This window comes from Physeter macrocephalus, chromosome 4, assembly GCF_002837175.3.
Source record: "Physeter macrocephalus isolate SW-GA chromosome 4, ASM283717v5, whole genome shotgun sequence".
Lineage (NCBI taxonomy): Eukaryota > Metazoa > Chordata > Mammalia > Artiodactyla > Physeteridae > Physeter > Physeter macrocephalus.
In genome coordinates, this window is record NC_041217.1 from 95391597 (window position 1) to 95415563 (window position 23967).

Consider the following 23967-nt stretch of genomic DNA (forward strand, 5'->3'; position numbering starts at 1 on the left):
ACTTTATCTTTTAAACGACAGGCAGTAGCTTCTTTTCTGAAAAATGTAAGTAGGTTTAGAAATTGAGTTATTTGTAGTGAGGTGGATGGACCTAGAGTCTGTCATACAGAGTGAAGTAAGTCAGAAAGAGAAAAACAAATACCGTATGCTAACACATATATATGGAATCTAAAAAAAAAAAAAAAAAAAAAAAGGTTCTGAAGAACCTAGGGGCAGGATAGGAAAAAAGATGCAGACGTAGAAAATGGACTTGAGGACACAGGGTGGGGGAAGGGTAAGCTGGGACGAAGTGAGAGAGTGGCATGGACATATATACACTACCAAATGTAAAATAGATAGCTAGTGGGAAGCAGCCGCATAGTACAGGGATATCAGCTCGGTGCTTTGTGACCACCTAGAGAGGTGGGATAGGGAGGGTGGGAGGCAGACGCAAGAGGGAGGAGATATGGGGATATATGTATATGTATAGCTGATTCACTTTGTTATAAAGCAGAAACTAACACACCATTGTAAAGCAATTATATTCCAATAAAGATGTTTAAAAAAATAGAAAATGAAATTTTAAAATTTAGTATGAATAAAAAATAAAAATAAAATTTTAAAAAAATGTAAGTAGGTTTAGTTAAAGGAATGTACATACTATGTATTTCTGAGTCAGACACTACTTTAGAAATTAATCCCCTAAAAAGCTGAATACAACAGATCTTATGTTATGTGATTTTTGACTTTAAAAATCTCTCTTTGGTATCATTCCATGTCCATTTAGCATTTTGAGATCAATGGCAAAAATCTGTGAATTCGTATTTTACAGGAAATTCTCCATGATTGACTGTCTTTTATACCTAAGTACAATAAAAATCAATCAAATCAAAAAATTATCATTAAGCAGATAATATATACAAGGCACTGCACTATGTCATGCCAGTAACATTTTACCCAGCAGAAAGATTAAACTATCCAAGCATTATAATTTAGTGGTTATCCTCAAGAGCATGGTGTGTAGATTTCATCTTACAAACTGAAACATTTATTTAAGATCCTCATTTAGAAAATTGAGAGAAAAAGATAAATATTTCTTTCTATGTGATGAAGTAAGTTTACCAAACCTGGGAATATAGATGTCACTCTTCCTCATATATGCTTAGAATTTAAGAGGGAAAAAAAGCCACATGGAAAATTTAAAAAATAGAGATGAATAGTGAATGTATGACCCAAATTTTGTCATAATAGGTAAAATCCATGCTCTATTGCTGCTAGTTGACCAATCTCACTTGGCTGTTAACTCTACAGAGATGACATTCAAGAAATACACAAAAATTTCAATCTTGATCAGATATAAAAAGCTTATGCTCCAGAGCTCCTGCCGTGCAATGATGAGTCAGCCCCCTTCATCGCCTGGTAACAGGCAGGGGGAGGCCCGCAAACCACAAAAAAAAAAAAAAAAAAATCAGAAAAAAAAAGCTTATGCTCCAGAGCTCCTGCCGTGCAATGATGAGTCAGCCCCCTTCATCGCCTGGTAACAGTGTCCAGAAGTGGACCTGAAGGTTTCAGAAAAATCATCCTAGGAGGGAGTTTGATAAACTCATTAACAACAACCTGAAAGGATTTGTGTTTTCTTTCTTAGATTGCTATTTCAATGACTTCATTCAGCTCATGTTTCCATTGATCCTGAAAAATGAAAGAGGTTAACATGTCCTTTGTGGGGTAATCAGGTAGATCAATTTCAACTTCTAGGTGAACTATTCACTTAAATTTCCAAAGATCAAGATTACCTAACTAAATGGTATATGCACAACAACACCACTGGTTAGATTTCACAGTTCAAATTTTTAATACTAAAATATAAACATCACCACAATACTCACTTTTAGTTTCTTGTTTAGTTTACAGCAGTATCTGTACACCATTGCCAAGTTCAGAGGTCCAAAATCTGCATAGAAACTGAGATTTTTTTAAAAGTAGTATTTAGTAAAGATATTTTCAGTAACATCAATGCTCATTTTTATTTTCATTAAAGTTACAATCAAGTTTCAATTATCTTCGGGAATAAAGGTTAGTATACGACTGAATCATAGTAATCCAAATAACTAGTGATTTCACCCTGCCAATGCCCTCCAGTTACTATAACCAGTCTCATAACAGGGAACTATTTGGACAGTTTTGAGTTCCACCTCCTTTTATCTCCCTGCCAGGTCATTAAGTAAAAGAATTAAAAAGCAAGCACTGAAAGAACCAACAAAACATATATGTGGCCTACACTTCCTGGTTTTATTTATCACCTACTTAGTCATAAAGCTCATGTACCCTAAATTCTAATTCCAACTATTCCACTCAAACCTTGCTCTCAATTTTCAAGTATCTTAAATCCAGTGGTCTTTTTTTCAGTTTCATTCTCCTTGGACTTTCTGTATCATATAACACCCTGGCTCGTCTCCTTCTCTCCACCCCTTTACATCTCCAGGATACACGCATCAGTCTGCAGATCATCTGCTGTCATGAATTAAACGATAACACTATGGAAAACAGACGGCTCCTAACCCAACATCAGTTTTTCCCATCTTCAACTACCTGCTGGACTTCCCACCTATGGGTCCTTCCATCACCTGGAACTCAACCCATCTTTCCTTCAAATCAGCCGTCCAGGCTGAAAACATTTTGTTTCTCCCAGTTGCTCAGACATGAAACTTCCTATTAATTCAGTTCAAATAAATATTAATTTAGTTATTATATATCAAATAAGCTACTACTCTAAGTCTTCCCTTCCTTTTCTATTCCTACTTTAGCAACAAAAGTCCAGATCTTTCTTCATCTCACATCTTTAGTGTTTTAATTCTCTCTCTCTCCTGCCCAGTCAACCTATATTCCACACTAGAAATTAATCTTTATAAAATCTCACTTCTCACATATCCTCTCACTGTTCAAAAATGTTTAATGGCTCTTTACTCCCTTCAGAATAATTCCTTGGCTCAGAAATCAAAGCCCTAACCATCACACCCCTAGCTTCCAGGCTGATCTCTCCTAATAGTTCCCATATGGAATCTTCATTCCAACAAATATGTCCATTCCTCATTCTCGAATACTCCATGCATATTCTTAATCCAAGCCGCTGCTCAGATTGGTCTCTTTGCCTGGAATGCTCTCCTTTTCTCTTTCTACTACCCTCTAGTTTCCTCAAAATCCAGTTCAAGTCCTACCTCCTGCACTCACCCTAAGAGAAAACTAACCACCCTTCTCTCAAAGTTCCCAAAACTTATCATCTGAGCCACTGTTCTGGCCCACGACACATACTATCACATACTATGAATTATCTTTTTAAGTGTAGATCCTACCTGGCCAACTACAGTGTAAGCTTCTCACTCAGGGACTGGACATCTTGAGAATGTCCTGCTCATAATAAACTTCAACAAATAAGTCTTCGTTTTGACTATTTTGCTCATTAATGCCCCAATTCAATTTAGCCTGGACTATAAATTTACTAAATATCAACACGTTTCCAAAAAAAAGCATCCCCAAAAGACATTTAATTTTTTAAATAAAAATTAGGATTTATTTAATTTTTTCTGCTACCCAAATTACACTACCATAGATATGTCATTACAAATCTGCCAAAAGCCTCTTGCCTTACTTAAGAATACTAAACTTGTATATTTTATCCATCTTAAACAAGTTGACAATATTTTGGCCCTTATATTCAAGGTAACATGAAAATTAGCCGTTCCTGCACACAGGTTTCATGAGAGTAAGAGTAGAGTTGCCAAAAAAGGAAACCTGCAACAATTTGAAATTAAAAGTTCTTCTATTTCTAGTCCCCAGTGTGATGCTGTGCTCTAAGTATAAAAAAATACCCGTGAATCCAAAATGAACCATGCCTACAACAATTACCGACCAGTTCAAGCCCTGTCAACAAGAATCCACTCAAAAGAACCAAAATGAAAAGACTGTACAAATAAGTATGTACCAGCACTGATTAAGGCAGCCTTGTTTCTATCACAGAGATTGCCTTATCCTTGGGTTATTGTAAGCAAAACTCAACTAATATATCTTATTTTTGCTACTTGAACATGAATATTGAGACATAGAACTTTAAGGTAAATCTGGAATTTTTAGTTAAGATTATTTCAGCTTTTTTAACCCACTGTGAACAAATTTTAGAAAAGCATAAAGAATTCAGGTCATCTAATTCCAGTTTCATACTAACCATTATAAGCCAACTTCAATTCCAGACTCAAAGCTATTCCTAACAATAGAGCCAGCTTAGCCACATGTACTTTTGGAAGCAACATGGTTAATGAACACACCTATTTCACCAAACACCATGAAAATAAATTGGTATACTCCAACAACACAAGAAAAAGTAAATCAAACACAGACCTCGTCCTTAAGTTGATCTGCATTCTCCAATATGGCAGCCACTAGCCACATGTGGCTATTTAAATTTAAATTAATTGATGTTAAATAAATTAAAAATTTAGTTCTCCCATCATATTAGCCCATTTCAAGAGTTCAAAAGCCACATGTGGCTAATGGCTACCAAGATGTACAATACAGATATATAACATTTCCATCACTGCAGAAAATGTTCTGTGCTGATAGAAAACACTGATCAAGATTTAAAAAAAGAAAGAAACAAAAATAACAAACAACTAGAGAAATATAAATAAATAACTTATTTAAAATAACTAGAGAAATAATCAAGTACCATGAGTGAGGTATAGATGAAATGTTTAAGGACAATGTCCTTTCCTTTCAGGGGCTCACATTTTTCCCAACAGTGAGATTAGGCCCTGGTAATTCTTGTCCCTTCCTATTCAAGGGGGTCACAGTTCCAGAAAGCCAGTTTGGGACCTAGGACAGGAGAGGGTGGAAAAATAGAAGAGGACCTAGTCCCCACTCCCCTTCACAGTCCCTCAAAGAGACAGCTCAGAGCATCAGATAGCTACAATGAAAGATGTATACCTCTATCTTGACCCCAGCCCCAGGTTAAGGGTGAAGAAAAACAAGCAATCTTAACCTAGAAGGTTTCTAACCTCACAATATCCTGAAGCTCAATGGGCCAGCGTTTATATCCTACAAAAGGAGGGATGGCTTTCAAGTCACACTAAGAAGTTCAGTCAAAAATTTTGCACAGCCAAGAGCAATTTAGAACATGTCTTCAAAAGTCAGAATTGTCACAGAGAAATATAAAGCCAACAAATTCTATCTTAAGGTCGTTTTATATATCCTTTCCTTACAGTGCTTACAGTTCTAAAAATATATATGTATTTATAATATAGTTTTATATATATATAATTTTCTAACAAGCTAAATACATTTCTGAAAATGTCAAGAGCATTGAAGGAAAAATGGTCACAGCTGCTCACACCATGCCAGGTTATCACTGACTTAGGTATAATAAAATGCCATGAACAGAGAAGACACCTTCCAACAACATGCCTCTTTGTAAGAAACTTCCTCACCAGAGGTGGGGAAAATGGAAACACATCTACAGGCCAGACCATTAGCTAGAGGAAAATGTTAAAATACAAAAATCAACTGATAACAATTGAAATAACTCAAATATGCTAGAAGGTATAAAATATGTACTTGAGCAACTTGGAACCAAGGCAGGAGAATAAAAGAATTGGGCTCAGGGCAGAAGAGGAGAACTGGAAAGTCATCAACCTGGGGACAGTGAAAATGGGGAGGAGAAATGGCAGAGATAAGCCGTGTAGAGACACAATAAAGAAACCCGAGGGCTGAGTGGGCTCCTAAACCTGAGGTTAATGATACATGATAGTGTCTTCTCCATTCTGGCAATTCCCAGGAAGAGGCCTCCAGAGCCACAGCCAAGCAAGGGCCCTCACTTTTTCTAGAGTCAGGGGAAACTCGTCTCATTTGGACAAGGAAAACCATGGATATATTATTTTATTATTGCAGAGTACCCTGAGCTTCCCCTCCAAATGAATGTACGAATGAACAAATGAATAAGTATCCCTTATATATATATATAAATTTCCCCTTGTAAGGTTGGTAAATTATGGGTCAATACCTAGAATGAAACTCATGAATTATTAAGTGAAAAACAGTCAATCTGTCTTTTTATTCAGTAAGTGGAAATAGCTAAAATCAAATTCTTCCCTGTTTTGATAGGAAAGAAATGAAAAGAATTGGAGTCCTGCAAGTGGGGAGGGAAGGAAAGATAGGGTCATCTTCTGGGGAGAATGAAGAAATGGGACCAGAGCAAATGTTTACCAGGGTCACCCGCTACCCACAGAATTTAAGGGAAATAGAATTTGGAACTAGAAGCCTTTCTGTTATACCCTACATGTCTAGCTCTTCTCACAAGATTTATGAAGTTTATGATGTATCATTCTTTTGTGTTTGGTTTTTCTAACAAACTCTAATTTAAGTGGGTCCATTCCTAGAGGAATCATTATTGAAAGCACAGTTGTACCTTAATTCTACATATCAGAAGTTTCTTCTGAAAACTGTCAACTCCTCAGCAAAAAGATAAACTATATTCCAAGCAATACTCACTGAACAAAATTTATGACCACCTACTCTGAGCAAGGCACTACAAGTTAACATAATAATCAAAGAGTGCTGACAATACAAAAAAAATATGAAAATATTCTGTAAGATCATTATAACGCATGCCAACTCTTCAAATTTTTTACCAGCACTGCTGACATGTTTCGTCTATTCATTAATTCACTCACTCACTCAAATATTACTGAAAACCTGCTGACTACCAGTCCCTACCCATAAGGAGCTCACCACTCAATGATAGACAAGTAAACATAATTACTGTTGATAAATGCTAAGATAGCAGTAACCTCCAAAGCACAGTGAGATGTGTGTGTATGTGTGTGTATGTACATATGTGCAAAATTTTGGTGAAATTAATCAGCACTGATCTCTGGGCTATACACGTCACCTAATATTTTCCCTATCACTAAAATATTATCAGCAACCCTCCAGTCTGATGATAAAGATCCTGTACATGACTAAAACTCACAATGATCACATTTCAAAAAGGCCTCAAATGCTCAGCAAACATTAATCTAAGATCGAAGTACAAGTCTGAGTTTTTGCTCAAGTATAACAAACCACAGTCACATTGATGTCTACCTCCTAGGGAAGAGAGGCTGCACATCTAAGAAGCTTCCCACCCCACATCAGTCACCTAGAGACTGATGGAAAACTAAAGACCATTGGGAAGCAAGGGGTTCGTGTCTCAGCTTGATCCCTCAAAGTCCCTGGGCTGATGTCTTAGCCTCTCTGGTACTCCACATCCTCATCTATCAATAAAAATGCTGAATTAGATGGCTTCTAAAGTTCTTTCCACCTATTATATTATATTACCCTATCATATCACATTCTTAGCCATTATATATGACTATTATATATATTATATATTATAGTGTGTATATATATTACATATATTATATATAATATTATATATAATATAAATAATATATTGTGTATATATTATATTATATATAATATATATACAATATTATATATAATATATAATATTGTATATATATTATATATATCACAGTGTGTGTATATATATATATATGTATATATAAATAAAATAGTCTAGATTGTCTATGACTCTAGTTATCCATCCTAGACAAACCATTCAACAGCTCAAATGTTTCTCAAGGGCTGCTCGCCCTATCTGATGCACTCTGCCCTCTCAATGTGTTGGCTCTAGGTACAGAAGGCATTTTCCTCAGAGTGTCTACTCAGGGAATAGAAAGAACCTCACAGCTTTCTTCCTGATATTCACTATGCTTTCTACGTAGCCAGAAAACAAACCCACAGTCCGGAGAGCAGCTTCATAAGGTAGGAACCTTCACATCAGTACTATTTACTTACCTACGTAAGGTAAGTAAATACCTTACCTTACGTAGGTAAGTAAGTTTGTTGAGATCACAAAGGAAGGAGAGAATCCCAATATCAACTCTCATGCCTGTCCTTTGGTACATTATCTAGGTTTTTAGGAAAGTCCAGATCCACAACTGGGAATATGAGGAACCCTTCTCCACTCACCACCTTATTAACCTGGGGCAAGTAGCAGGGCCACCTAAGCCTTCAGCTGCTACTTCCGTAAAATGGGTTGCTGCTTTGCCTTAAAGCCAAAAGACAGACTAAATGATATCAAGGAACCTTCAGCACCAGGGTCTGTAATTCTGTAACTTCCCTCTTTGGAGCAGGTCAGTTAATTAAATACCTCTTCCACTCTCAAACTAATGTAAACAAAAGAAGACTTTTTCAGGAATGCACTGGCAAGATTAAAATTCACTCCCACAGAAACACTCTGAAGCAGTGGAAATTAACCCCTTTGTTTAATGGCAGGTATTGAAGGCAAGAGGGCTATGCAGGACAGTATGCGTGTGACTTTGGTAAAAAACAGAATGGGGACTGATCCCCTTTACACAAAAGACTAACCTTCCTCACATGTCATAAAGCACTGAGGTCCTGAAAAGGAAAATAATTACTCTAAAACCCGGCAATGATCACATTATCTCTCTAAGCTCTTGGAAGTAAAACCAAAACGCTCAAACTTGTCTGTGAGACCCGGGGTGATGCAGCCCCTACCTATCTCTCTTTGGGGCCTCATTTTGCACCATTTCCCCCATTTTAGTACTAGTAAGCTCCAACCAAGCTGTTTCTTTTAATTCCGGCCTCAGGCCCTTGGCACTTTACCCTCCCTGGCCTAATTAACACCCACTTATTCTCTAGGTCTCAGCTCCAGTCACACTTCCTCAGGGAATTCTTCTCTGATCCCTCCCCGACCTCTACCTCCACCTCCACTGTCACCCCACTTCACACACATACACACACACACACACACACACACGCGCACACACGCACCCCTTCACCCTGCAGGCCAGTTTTCGTTATGTGCTTCCAAAACCATAGGTCTTTCCTTCAGAGAAGTTACAAAACAGTCCTATGTCTCAATATTTGATTAATAGCCACCCTAAGCCTCACTGGACTATAAACTCTATGTGAACAGGGTTGGGTTAAAATCTGCTCATTAATGTCTCCCTAGGACCTGGCACGGAGATGACTGGGTAAATAAATGAAAGATTGACGTGGTTGGTTCATCTGCAAAAAATACCACCTTCTTCCATATAATCCTTCTAAGCTATACACCAGGTCAAATCTGGGGAAAGATATCCGATATCACATTTTACTAGCTTTGGGTACAAAACTGAACTAAGTAGACAAAATGGACAAAAATAACCTAAGAAGGAAAGAACAGTGAGGGGGATGGAGAATGGCGAGGTCATCCGCCTCTCTAGAGCAGGGAGAGGTTGGGTGCACCCATCTCCACAGTCCCCCCCTGGCCTGCATCTTTATTACTGGCTTGCTCCCAATGGGACCTGCTCCAGAAGTAACCCCCAATCTAAAAAGATTCACCCCAACTAAGCACCATCCCAACTCCTTTTTTGCTTAGCAGCCCCTTAAATTCTATCTGAGAGTTTTGACAAGTTAAAATCATTCTAAACCTTTACTTTGGGGTTTTCTATAGCTGTAGGCAATCTGCTATAGGCCATATAAAATAAAACACATTTGACACTAGTTAAAGCATCTGGCAGAACAGGAAAGGCACTATTTTAAAGCCCACTATTCACAGCTCCCTAGAAAAGACCTTTTAACTCTTTTCTTTATCACACACTTAGAAAAATATATAATGTTTTTAGCATTTCAGATTAATTCAGCTGCAAATGATCAATAATTTGATTACCAGGACTAATATAAATGCTGTATATATTCCACACTCTCTTAAAAGGAAGATAAATGTATAGAATAAGAAATCAGTTATACAAGGATCCCCAATTCAGAAATCTCAATCTGGAATATAAGTGAGAATCACAAGTAAGCCAAAAAACAAAGTCACATTGTTTATTCTAAAGCCTGTCACAAACCCATGCCCTTTAGCAATGTTTATAAGACACTCTCAGACTCACTTGGAGTCTATTTAGCCTTATTTTGTATAAAATGTGATAGCTAGTTCCTATGCCCATAGTATATTAGACTCATCAGACAGATCATAGGCAGGAGGCAGCTATTGGCAGCTGGTACATTGATAGTAATGTCAAAAGCTAACCCAACAGTAAGTATCACCTAGAAAGTATTCATTGTAGTCATCAACAAAAACTGACTGAATAAATTAAAACCACTAAAAGACAAAAGACATTTAGCAAGCAGGCACCATCTGCTACATAAGCAGAGATCCCTTTATTCCTTAGGAGCTCCTAAAACTATCCCTGAATTACAGTGAAACTGTAAAACCAATGTATTCATAATAATAGAGTCTGAGTATTACAGAAAAAAAAGCAAATCATAATCAGTAAATTCTTTAACAAGGCAAAAATGTACATTCATTTTAGGAAGGTTTCCATAAGTTACAAAACTGCTTTGATATTTTAAGATGTGATTTTCTAACTCTTTGTAGAAGCTGCCCCAGTGAAATGTCACATTCCCAGACAAGATAAATGCATTACAAGAGTATATCCATCAAGGAGAGCAAATCTGAAATAAACTATCTTTTCTGGTTCTCAAAAGAAAGTTAAATTTTATAAGAAAAGAAGAAGTCCAAACTAGCAAATTCTTTAATTTGTCAATAGGACGTGATCGTCTTTAAGACCAAAATATTAAACTAATAAATGAATAAATGAAACATTTTATTCAAAAACTCTAGTTCACACAAACTATTTTCCATAAAGGAATTCTCTATCAATCACAAGTAATCGTGATCCTTTACCAGATGTTTCCAAGTTGTCGAGGACCGGGACTGTTACGTCCTTTAATAAATACAGCAATATTTTTGATGGTTCTCATTCAACATCTGATTCTTTGGTGGTCCTGGAAGTATTTAGGCGATTAACAAAACCAACTTTTTAAATGTAAAAAAATTTTTTAAAGAAACAATGAATTCCACACTTAAGCCCAACTCAAATCAGTGAGCCAGAAAGGAACTTGAGATCAACTGTCCCACCCACCTCCCCAGATTTTAAACAAGTAAATATCTAAATATCCAGGGCAGACATTGTTTATTTTCTGCTAAAAGCTCACAAAACACAAAGACTCCTCTTCCACTTTCATTATAGAACCCCCTCCCCCAGCTTTTTTACTTCTCTTCGCCATCCCCAAAATAAAACAAGGCGGGCTTCCCTGGTGGCGCAGTGGTTGAGAGTCCGCCTGCCGATGCAGGGGACATGGGTTCGTGCCCCGGTCCGGGAGGATCCCACATGCCGTGGAGCGGCTGGGCCCGTGAGCCATGGCCGCTGAGCCTGTGCGTCCAGAGCCTGTGCCCCGCAACGGGAGAGGCCACAGCAGTGAGAGGCCCGCGTACCGCAAATTAAAAAATAAATAAATAAAAAATAAAATAATAAAATACAATAAAACAAGGCAACAAAAAAGGCAGCTCCTCCTTCTGATTTACAGACATGGCCTACTTTAAGGTGTCCCTTTCTCCCAATCACCCCCCACCCCCTCATCTGGTCAGTCCCAAATATAGTCACTCCATCCTCTCTAGCCTCTCCCCCACCGGGCCTTTCTGTTTCCACTGCTACAATCATAAACCAGCCTGGCCACAGACAACAGACACCCCACCTCCCAGCCGTGGGAGTCCTTGTCCTAAGCAGAGCTCTGCTCTGCCTCCCTGTCATTCATAAGCCAGCAGAACTGAGATCCAAACAGCTTTCCATAGGCCAGTCCCCAACCACGTTTCCAGCCTCACCTGTGACCTCTCTGCACCGCAAGTATTTTGCCTCACCTGACAGAATCTTGCTGCTATTCTCCAACACTGAAATCTTTCTTTCTTTCCTCCTTCTTCACTCACTCATTCATTCAGTTAAAATTTCTTGTACACCATCTCTATGCCAGGCACTGTGCTGGGTATAGGGATACAGTGGTGAGCAAAAATAGGCAGTACTTGTCCTCACGGAGATCATAAAATTTACTCTTTTGCTCTTACACACACTTCAAAAGCTAGTTCAAATATCATAGCCTTTATATCTCTTCCTTTCTTAGATTTCTAATATGTACATTTACAGCTTTTGTCATATATTGCCTTGCAATGTACTGTTTCCACTTCCTTCTTTAGGTATCTGTGTATCCCCAAAGCATTAGCACAGTGCTCTGCACCAAAATCTATCCCAGCTAAATGTTAAGTTTTCTCTATTTCCAACCGCTTACGGCTTTCTTTTAAATTTTGCTTTTTTCACTTCCCATAAAAATGTGTCAAGAGTCTTTTTTTCTTTTTCTTTGTGTTTTAAGCACAAAGGTGTATTAAGCCGTGGCTAAGTAAAGGTCATTTACTTTCAGCTTTGGAATGTGTTTATGAACTTACAAATGAGAACATCTGATGTCTTAGGGATCTACTTGAAACACAATAATGAAGCTGCCCTGTGGTGACTTGGCCAACAAAGAACTTGGATGGCAGACAGATCCTCAGTGGACTCTCGTACAGTCCATTCGGATCCCTCTCTCAGGCTGCCCGATTAAGACTAGCCCTGTCAGGTTTAACTGAGTCCTCAGTACCTCCGTTAAATTTTGCATTTCCACCAGGCTTATCTCAAGCAAACTGAAAGAACTGAGTAACAATTTGTCCTTATGAAGAGCAGAGACTGACTACCCACTGTGAATGCCTAGGAGGTCAAAACAGCAACTATTTAATAAATCAATATCCTGAAAGTAACAGTTGACTCCAGTGGGTCACAGAATTAAGAACTGACCAGTGAATGTATACAGATATGTCTATTTCCTCATCACATACACAGTATAGTACTCCTGGTTATGCACACAGGTGTACACATACACAAGCACACGCCTAAAACTCACGTGTTCAAAAGAGAGTGGAAAAAGTGGCCCTGAACAATACTGGCTTATTTCTGCAAAGTTAGGATGGGAGGAAGGAGAAAAGAGGAAGAAAGTAGAAACCTATACCATCTTTTAAAAGCTAAAGAGTTTTCCAAGTTTTTAGGAGAATTCTATACAGAAATCATTACATCTTACATTACACCAGTTAAGCAGCAAGAACATTTCAGCAGACAGCCTGCAAAAAGTTTTCACGGGCTTATAAAAACTGGGCTTCTTTTGTTCTCATCTCTCCTAATAATATACAATGATAATTAACTCAGTTTACTTTCTCCTTTTTAGGCGGGGCAGTCCACTGAAAGGAGAAAAAGCAAAATTACACCCATAAAAGTGGAGCCGTGGAAAAACATTTTAATTACTATCACATATTCCCAGATACAGCCTGCACACAAATTTGTGCACACAACGTCAGCAGCACATTTACTGCCAAAGCCATCACCATCCAAGTTAGAAGGGCCACGTGAGCCAGGGAAGGGCAAAGCTGTTCTGCACCCTCCCCACCAACCTCAGGCTCAGGACAACTGGGAACTTGCTGGAAGCATAAGAGCAAGACTTCAGGGCAAATTTACTAGCTCAATGACCCTAAGCTCTACATAACCCTCTCTGGGCCTCAGTTTCCTTATCTATAAAGTGGTGACAATAATAGCACCTAACTCCGAGGGTTGCTCTGAAGATTGAGTTAATGTGTACAAAGGATATATAACATTGCCTGTCACAGGACTATAAATATCTGTCTATATCATAGCAATTTATAATGAAAGCTAAGGTACCAAATGATGGCCCTAAGGCTCTATATAAGATCACATATCTGTGTATGTATACATGTGCTTAGATGGCATTCAGCTGTCCGTTAAATAAACCTACATTAAATTTAAAATAAAAATTGAAAAACCAAAAGTGTTTCTTCCTACCTCTATCTAACCTAAATATCCATTCCCAGAAGTATTTCCGGGCAAGAGAAGTTTTCCTGTATTTCTCGCAAAGATGTCCTAGGCTCACATTTCAACTCAAACCTATGCTACAGGCTACATAAAAGAAATCATTCTTCTATAAATTACTTATCCAAAAATTCCCGGTTGTATTAATATCAGGCTGCTTTAATAAAGTTTAAATGAAAATTGAACATTTTAAATTATTTAAATCTTCAAGTTAGCTAATTAGTCCTCATTAGAGGCTGCTCATTCTTCCATGCTAAAACATTTGGTGAAATCCTTTGAATCGTTTCAGAAACTGCTTAATATTCAGTCCCCAGAGTATGACCACGAAGGGTTCTCTCCTGCATTTTCAATACCTTTCCTTTGCAAACACAAGGAGAGAAGAAATGAAAATGGACAAGACCTCTACACTCTCCTTTATAGCAAACTGGCTTTCTATGCATAAACATCCAACCCTACACCCATCACCGCTAAGAGGGGCACACAAAGGTTATAACAATTAACATATTTGATTTTGCTAACTTTTGAGCCAAAAAAAATTTGAGCCAAGTTATAAAAAGTAAGCGTCTGTTTAGATTACACGGCCCAATTCCAAAACCAAAGAACTAGGCTTTCTGGAGCGTTGTACATTATTTGTAGCTTAATCACATACAGACAAATCTTTGAAAGGCTCCCTTTTTTATGGGGCTATTTTTTTTTCCCACAAGTGTGTTAGTCTATACGCTGATGTTAATTCTGGTCTGTGAAATCATAAACCAAAGACAAATGTATGCTTATTATCAATCACATTTTACTAAAACTGCTCAGGCCTTTATATTAATGTGATAAATTCTGTTTAAAAATCAAGGAGAAGGTCTTCCCTGGTGGTGCAGTGGTTAAGAACTCGCCTGCCAATGCAGGGGACGTGGGTTCGAGCCCTGGTCCAGGAAGATCCCACATGCTGCGGAGCAACTAAGCCTGCAAGCCACAACTGCTGAGGCCTGTGCGCCTGGAGCCCGTGCTCCGCAATGAGAAGCCCGTGCACCACAACAAAGACCCAGTGCAGCCAAAAATAAATAATAAATTAATTAATTTAAAAAAAAATCAAGGAGAAAATTCAGACTTTCATTTCTAATAGACAGCCTGACCTCATAAGGCCACTTTGTTAAATTTTCTCCACCAGCTTCTCAGAAGGTTGCCATTTCAATCATAATGCACTAATGTCTCTCCATAACTAAATAAACATCTGCACAAAACACAGCTGTGTCCAGAATGCCCACAGCCTAATATTTAAAGAGTCTACTTCCTGATTCAAAAATAATAGTCACATTTCCAGGGTGATAATTCAGCCAGAAAGGCAGTGTTTCACTTATACATTCAGCAAATAAGTACACAGATACAGGGCTATACAAGGCCCTGTGTGATTATGTATACTAATATTCCCCTTTCCTTACAGACATGTACAATCTGATATGATAGTCAAGGTTTTCCTCACCATAAGCCATCCTCCATAGAAGAACCCAGATATTACTCATCCTTCAGGGGCTTTATAGTCTCTCTCATTCAATACCTCCCTGAAGTGGAGCTGAAGAGATGGATTGCACCACTTCTGTCCCTCTCCCCTTTCTTCTCTCTCCTTCAGCATTTGTCCACCTCTTTGGCTGCTTATTTCCACCTCTTTCCCTTGCTCCTCTCATCCTGGTCATGCCTATGAAATACAGGCCTTGATATTTTCTCTTTCTCCCCAGAAATCACATCATTCACACGGCTTTATCATCTCTTTAGGGAAAATTCCCAAATTTAAGGACTTCAAATTTATGTGATATCCAACCCTGACGTGCACATCCCTTAAATTCCTAAATTCCAACCTGACCAACATGGAATGCCTGATCTCCCCACTAAAGCCAATTCTTCTGCCCTACTTCTTATTTCAGTCAATGGCCCCAGCAGGTTCACCGTGACCCAGGCTGTCTTAAAGACTTCTTTGACCCCTCTTTTTCCTCAGCACCCCACCAAGCCACCCACCTGATCTGTTGCCAAGTCACATGGATTCAGAGCCCTTCTTTCCACCACCATTGCCACCAGTCCTAATCTAGGCACTTATTTCTCCCCACTGAACATTTTGGAATTTTTCTAAGTGGGCTCTACCTCCCCTCTAATCCATCTTAAGTGATGATAGCATCATACTAATTTTTTGAGAGAGGATATATGTACTCTGGAACCAGAGGGCTTAGTTTTAAATTCCAGGTCTGCTACTACTTCTTACTTCTGTGACCCTGGGCAAGTTACCTAACCTCTCTCTACCTTACTCTCATCGTTTGCACACTAAGGATGGTAATAGTAGCTGCCTCAAAACTGTTGTGAACATAAAATAAATTAATAGTTGTGGGGCACCCAGAACAGCATCTGGCATGCATTTAAATGCTCAATAAATGTTTGCCATTATTCGCAGTTAGCATAGGTCCAGTCATACCCTGGACTGTCCCCAGATCCTCAAGAGAGTCCCATGGCACACCATGCTGCATTCAATCTTCCCAGCTGACCTTTCAGCTTCATATCACACAGCCCCACTTGAACCTGTACACACACCAGGCAAATCTGAGGTCTTACTATTTCCTGAACACACGCCAGAGCCTCCCTCCTCATCCTTGCTGTTCCCACTTCTGGGATCTCTCCTCTCATATCTCTGTCCATCCTTCAAGCCAGTCTTAACTCCTTCATGAAGCCTTTTCTGAACCCTTCAACCAGAAGTGCTCCCCAATGCCCATGAATTCCTCCCAGCACAGGGATTATGTTACTCTATGGCAGTTATCTTTTCTCTCCGTCTCACTGCAGTCCTGTCTTTCTCCCTGCAGGTTTGGAGCTCCTTGAAGGTAACATATGCATCCATCATCCGTGTATTCACTACATCCTCTAGCCCTGTGAAATATGTTGAGGTGACAAAAAAATGGAGTTGTGGGTGATCAGAACCATAGCCACTACTGTGGCATAGTAGTTAGGCACCTCAAATAAAAAGAAATACACACTCTGCCCAGACTGGAGTCCTCAACATAGTTTTGAATGACATCAAAACTCACAATATAAATTGGATGGTCTCTCCAGCAAGTCTTTCTTTACAGGACACCAGAAATACAGTAGAATCAATATAAGAAGCATGTGATTTGTAGCCCTATCCTAAAATACTAACATTAAAATCACACAAAAAATTTTCCTCATATATCAATATTAGAATCAAAAAACCACTGAGTACTGTGTTTAGTTGACTAAACGTAATTTTCTGCTAGATCTACCATCTAGCAATCCCAAGAGAAGCAACTTAGACCTCAACGCCTGGAGCTTGTTCAGTGACATATTAACCTCTGGCACATCACTGAAGAATTAAACATAATGGCATATACACAGTCCCTACCCTCGGACTCATGAGAGGTCCCCAAACCCCACACCCGGAAAAAGAGGGCGACAACAATGCACATTCCCAACAATAGAATTAACACTCCATAAACACTGCTGGCAGTGACATCATCCAGGTACCAGAGGTCAGGGAGCAGGCAGTGCAGTACTCCATGCTATCTAGGAGCAGAGCTGTAATCGGACACCAGGGATTTAGACCTCTTTGCCCAGCAACTCTGGGCATTCATGAGCAGCAGCAAAGGGTTCTTTCATTCCCACTTTCACTTCAGCCATTCAAGGAGCATCCTGCTCCCAGCACCACTAAGAGAAATGTCCTGAAGACATCAGTTTCAAGAATCCCTATGATGAAGTGAAATTAAAGAATGTTTGCCCTCAAATAAAAGATATGCTCTTGAAGTTCGAGAATACTCTCACTCTTCCAATACCTGGTGGTACCCACAAATCCTTTGGCAGAACTGCCAAAATCCCTCTTAACAGGACAAGTCCTAGGAAGCTTACTAAGTAACTATGGTTCATTTAACTATGTTCATTTAATTGCACGTTTGGTTAAGAAAACAAGAAAGTAAAATTAAATGTTTGTTAGAATACATTGGACTACTCTGAAACACTAGCTCTTTTAATAAAAGGACATAGGGCTTCCCTGGTGGCGCAGTGGTTGCGCGTCCGCCTGCCAATGCAGGGGAACCGCGTTCGCGCCCCGGTCTGGGAGGATCCCACAGGCCGCGGAGCGGCTGGGCCCGTGAGCCATGGCCGCTAAGCCTGCGCGTCCGGAGCCTGTGCGCCGCAACGGAGGGAGGCCCGCATACCACACAAAAAAATAAAATAAAAAAAATAAAAGGACATAATTAAGCCAACTCAGCCTTCTTATTCCTTATTATATGTTGCTTTTATTAAGTAGAGATTTATCTCTAAGTTTTTACTATACTATATGATATCTTTTTCCTGTAGATCAATGGTCTTTCACAGAAAACAGTTCCCTACTTGTATCTTACACTCTCAAATCCTAATCCCACAGAGGCAGAGTAAACAAAGAATGTAAATTAGCACTCCTATACCACTTCCTCAAAGGCAAAAATAATAATAACTGTGAAGCTTGGGGCACCCAAATAAAATAACTCAATAATTTACCACACTGATAAAATCTTACTCATAGATATGGCTTGGATACAGCTATCTCCAGCTAAGTGTGTCCCACTTTTCAAATATGAGCTGCACAAACAAAAACATCCTGAGATACAACAGAAGCCTTCTGAACTGTAAAGCTGAAGCACCTATAATACACACACTGCCCTGTACTCTGTAGGTGCTCCAATAAATACTCCATGACTGATTCACAGGCCTACTACAGAATCTGGCCAGAACAGAGGGTACGTCTCCCTGGTCCTGCTCTGGGGAGTGTTAGGAATCTACAGTTGCAGTTTATTGTGGTGGTAGAAAGAACTAATATAGATAGAGGTCTAAAAGGAATGAGGTGACGATAGGTTCGAATTATGCTAACTTTCCCTGCACCTCTCCCCAAGCATCTGAGCCTAAAGAAATTGGATTTGTTGCTTGCACCACTGGGGGAAGGTGAATAAAACTGCCATAAAGGTGCATAGCACTTCCTCACCAAAGAGCCAACAAACTAAATGGTTGAGAAAAAAAAGAAAAAAAGAAAGAAAGAAAGAAACTTACTTTTCATAGACCAGCTCCTCATCGATGGAGAAATAGTGGGTATTTACTGTGCTTTTTGGTCTATTCCTTAAAGTAGCAAAATATAACCGATCTGAAAGACAAGTTTAAAAGACAGAAGAAAACATATGAGAAGTAGGGAAGCTGGGGGCAGGGGGTGTTGCTAATGCAACAAGATCAAAATAACAACCGCCACCCATTATTTAAAGACCCCATTAACACATGGAATTCTTGCAGAGCCCTGATCTCTCCCACAAAGCGACAGAGATTCAAGAGCATACCAGTTAGAGAAGCGAGAAGAGGGCCCGACTGAGGGACTCAGCGGTGGGCAGAGCTCCATATCCCCCCTGTTCAGGCCAGCGGGAGCAGGTAGAAGCTGAGGGCACCCGTAGCACTGGAGATGCAAGTTTCGTTCAGAAATCTCCAGACCTCAGCAGCTGCGGAAGGGGAAGGGAGAGGCCAGAGGCGAGCCTCTCCCCTGCAGCTCCGGAGACTTCAAGAAGAGGAAGGGAGGAGAGACGGGGGTGTGTGTCTAGAGATGTCCCGAAAACCGAGTCCAGCAGTAGTAGGATAAAGGCAACCGAAAGCATCCCCCGGAGCAGGATCCGCAAGAGCCGCTGCATGCAGGAGCCCGGCAGAGGCCGGCGCCGTCCCATTATCGGGCGGGGAGGCCTTCCGAGGGTGCTGCAGAGGGAACGAGGGACGCAAGAAAGACAGAGAAGCCGGAAGCAGGGGGTCCTCGGGGAGAGGATAGTTACCGAGAGGGGACGAGAGCCCGCGCAGCGACCGCAATACGCTGGGGGCCCAGGAAGAAGCCGGAGACAGTGTTTGGGACGTTGGGGCGAGAAGTGAAAAGAGTTGGGGGCGACGGAGGGTTGGAGGATGCGGGGCGGCTGCTCCTCACCTTTCATGAACTCGCAAGCCCCGATTAGTTCCCCTGACTCCGCTGCCATCTTAAGCGAGATACGCACGGGGGAGGGCTGGGTCCTGGCCAGCTGAGGTCACCCGCCCCCGGGGGCTTCCCCACTGCCCAGGCGCCGGGAAGCTTGCAGTCCCAAACACCGAGCCCGCCCGAGAGAGGCAGCAGGCGCCGAAGGCGTTGGCGGCTCGGGGGTCAGCGCGCAGGGCGCCCCGGGGACATTCCGTGGGGAACCCGAGCACCCTCCGAGCGGGGCGCACACGCCCCGGTCTGTGGCCACTCCGCTTCGGACCCGGCTGCTGCCGCTGCTCCGCCGCCGCCTCGCCTGGGAAACGCAGACCAGCTCTCACGGTCGGGCAAAGTCTTCCCCCGGCTCCCAAAGGGATCATGGAGGAGGAGACTTCTGGCCCCGATCGCGCCCGTGGCTACTCGTGCGGCAGCGGGCAGGACTCTGGTGCCCTCCGGCTGGCAGCAGCTGCTCCGGCTCCTCCTTCGCCACCTTCTTTCAGCAGCAACTCTTCCTCCTCCTCCTGCCCTGGGTCCGCCCCCAGACCTTCCTCCCCGCCCTCCCTCAGCCCCCTCCACTTTCACGGCTCCGCGGCCATCCCTTAAAGGGACAGCGCCGCTCCTTTCTCCGCGCCCGCCCCGCGCCCCAGTTACCAAGCGCCCCGCGGATCACTGAGAGCCGGTTGCTAAGGCTTTGTTGCCGTCCACCAACTGCTGTACAGGAAACGCGGCCCTGGGCCGTGAGAAGCCGGGCGGGGCCTCCAGACCAGAAAGTTATGAATGAAACGGTGGAGTTGGGAGTGGTCCCGGAGGGCACTGCAGCGGCTTCGCAGGCAAGGATGAGCACGCGCCCCTCCGTTTTCTGCACCCACTTAGTCTTCTTCCTATTCCAGATTTTTCGTCTCTGTCTCTCATTCTCTACCTCTCTCGCCCCACTCACCCTTGTTCTTCTAAACTCTTGCATGCGCGCGTGCACACACACACACACACACACACACACACACTCTTAAAGATCTCAGAACTCCGTGCCCCACCTTACCTATAGCTAATCTTTCAACCAACACCCATCCTCACCACTGACGGATCTCTAGCTTTAGTTTAAAAAGAAGCCCTACCTCCTAGCTCAGAAGAACACTGGTTTCCTCTACACATATTGGACTCTGAATTAACTTGTGCTTTGTTCTCACTGGGTAAAACGTTCCCATCCTGTTCCCCACGTCCTCTCATTTGGGTCGCCCCTGTGGGCGCAAAATCATCACAAATACCTAACCTTCATGTGGCTCCGGTCCTGGAGGGGGGCGGGGCGGAGGAGCGAGGCCAGCCGGGGGTGGGGGAGGGGAGGGAATAGGGGAGAGGGGGAAGAGGGCCACTTGTCCACGGGGAAAATTATCACAAAAGAATATCTTTACACAGTCTTAGCTGAAGCGCTGCAGGGAGTGGTTCATCTCAAAGAAGCCCTTGACTTGTTTCTGTGAGGCTTCTCGTACAGCTCGAACAACTTTAAAGCAGGGTGTCCTACCGGCGTGCCTAATTAGAAAGCAGTCCCTTCCATATGAAAATGGCGCTACAGACCCATCACCGGAAGAGCATGCGCTCTGAGTGGTTTCTCCAGAAAGGCAGGGATTTGTGCCAGCCTTCGGTTTCGCAGCCGTTTGTTTACCTCTTGGAGAAAGGGGGCGCGCAAGAGAAAGAGTCCACTGACTTTGAAGGAGCGCTCTGAGGCCAGCGAGTAAAGCTCAATCTATTGGTCTCAACCCGTTAGCTTTGCTGGCTCTCCAAAAAGCTAAAGAGCCCACAGAAAAATGATAAAGAATATTACTTAGATATTCAGAAAAAATATTCTGAACATATCAGTAATTCTAATCGAACATGCCCTTGCAAGACAGTTAAAAGAAAACCTATCCTAACATCCAAATCTTTAAACTCTAAGGTAAGAACCATATAAATTTAAAGCTGGAAGAATCACTAAAGACGACCTCGTACCACCCCCTAATCTTCCCACGAGGAAAGACGATCTCAAAGGGTTTTTAAAACCGTAAAAGTCCTGAAAAGATGAGTTGTCATGAGTGTTCCACTCTGCTGAGATGCAGTCCATGTTTTCCAGGCCCCCGGCCACGGCTATGGAATTCTAAAGAATGAAGTATCTCTAAATGTATTGTCCACACTCAACAATTCTTCGAATTTTGCCTGATATTTACTCCCACAAATCGTGTGTCAACCATCATGTTAGCCAATTCATATTATTTTGTTGAAAAGTTCCAACTGAGACTTTATATGTGACGGTTATGGAAAAGCAAAGTGTATGAATGTCTCAGTAAACTTACCCATTTTGTTTAAAAAAGCGAATTCAATGATGGCAATCTATTTCCATATTTTATGATGTAAAATTCGTGTAGAAACTAAATTCTCTTAACAAATTTCCTAACAACTTTTCATCCAAGTGTTGTATTAGAAAAACTGCTTTAGAAAAAGAAGCCCAGGTTCTCATTCAACGCATAAACTTTTAATTTTACTAAGTAAATAGACTAATGAAAAGAACTCTAAATCTATACGTTCAGAGAAGTCAGATTTAATTAAACACCTCTTGTTATTTTCTGAAATGAATTTACAAAAACATTTTCTTTCATATAATTCTCCTGCTTAGAAATTTTGGTCATGAGGAGTGAATTATGACCTAAACAAATAGAAGTTCTTAAAATTAAGAACTCAAAATGAAAAAGTTTATTTTTCCTTAGCATATTTACAGTATGAGTATTACAATGAAATTTTTCAAGTTGTTAAGACTTTATAATGTTTTTTCTGAAGCTCAATGAAAGGAAAATAAGTGATTGTCAGTATAATCAAATCTCTCTAAACCAAAATCTGCACAACCTAAGTGGTATAAAAAAAATCCTACAAGAAAAATTATGAACAAGATAGTGCGCATACAGCACACATGTCAAGGTTCTAATGAGATCATAAAATACTATATTCTCTCAATTATCATGAGGTCAGAGTTCCTATTGGTTGTAGTTTCATAATAAAGGCATGACTTCACAGTCTATGGAGGAAGATATGGAAAAAACTTTCCAATCCCTCAGAATAAATGTTAGGAACTGACTTTTATCTTAAACAACAATAAAGAATGGTGTTGCACACATAAAGAAAGTACTAGGAGAATAAAGATTTCACTCAACTGAAGAAAGGGCAGGTAATGTTACACAGGGAAATTTAGTTAAGTATAGGGCTTCCCTGGTGGCGCAGGGGTTAAGAATCCGCCTGCCAACGCAGGGGACACGGGTTGGAGCCCTGGTCCGGGAAGGTCCCACAGGCAGTGGCGCAACTAAGCCCATGAGCCACAACTACTGAGCCTGCGCCCTAGAGCCTGCGAGCCACAACTCCTGAAGGCCCCGCGCCTAGAGCCCGTGCTCCGCAGCAAGCGAAGACACCGCAATGAGAAGCCTGCGCACCGCAACGAAGAATAGCCCCCGCTCACCGCAACTAGAGAAAGCCCGTGCGCAGCAACGAAGACCCAATGGAGCCTAAATTAAATAAATAAATTTTTTGAAAAAACAAATTTAGTAAGTATAGAAGTGTCTCAAGTTTGAAAATGACAACATTTATTCTAACTCTGCAAACGTAGCTTGAATCCTGCCTCCAGTGCCCTGAGGGTAGTCTGCAGCCTATGCTCATGCACCTGGAGAGCTAGAAAACTCACTGCTAGAGGCAGCTCTAAAATATGTTGTCACCCTCTGGTTCTAATTCTGCCCTTTAAGGCTGTGCTGAACTCCCTTAGTTACTCTTGCATATGACAACTCTTCAAAAATACAAAGGCAGCTCCCTTGGACCACTTCTTCCCCCTTGGTATTTCCCAGATTAAAATCTCCATTTTCTTCAACCTTTTCTTAAATTACATGGCTTCAAGCCCTGCTGTCCAGTCACTCTCTTTTCCAATTTGTCTGCATCCCTCATAAAGTGTGTCCCAGAACTGAATGCAGGCCTGTGGTGACCTGGCGTGACTAGTTCTGAGATCAGAAAAAAAAAAGCACTGATGAAAATTCAGATGGGAACAAAAGCACTGAAAAACATTAACGAACTAAGTTTTATTATTTAGTTGCAAAAAAGAAAATATTCTCTCGTTGGAAGAGGGGGGAAAATAGTTGCTCAGGATAGTCAAAGGCCTGA

General features: G+C 41.1%; 1 protein-coding gene across 11 annotated transcripts in view; it reads right to left on the reverse strand.

The window, feature by feature from the left end:
• Window positions 1–20244, reverse strand: part of CDC14A (cell division cycle 14A) — a 172226-nt gene extending 151982 nt beyond the window's left edge. For 3 of the 11 annotated variants that reach the window (XM_028489075.2, XM_028489076.2, XM_028489074.2), the window contains exons 1-3: window positions 19783–20030; window positions 18882–18972; window positions 1866–1941 (exon numbers count right to left, since the gene is read on the reverse strand). In XM_028489075.2, the coding sequence (XP_028344876.1) occupies window positions 1866–1941; window positions 18882–18972; window positions 19783–19831 (216 nt within the window). In that variant the 5' untranslated portion in view covers window positions 19832–20030. Of the gene's footprint in view, window positions 1–1865; window positions 1942–18881; window positions 18973–19636; window positions 19741–19782 lie in introns of those variants that run through there. The other 8 variants (XM_028489079.2, XM_024119907.3, XM_028489077.2 and 5 more) reach the window with 6 other exon arrangements.
• Between the last annotated feature and the right edge of the window lie 3723 nt (window positions 20245–23967).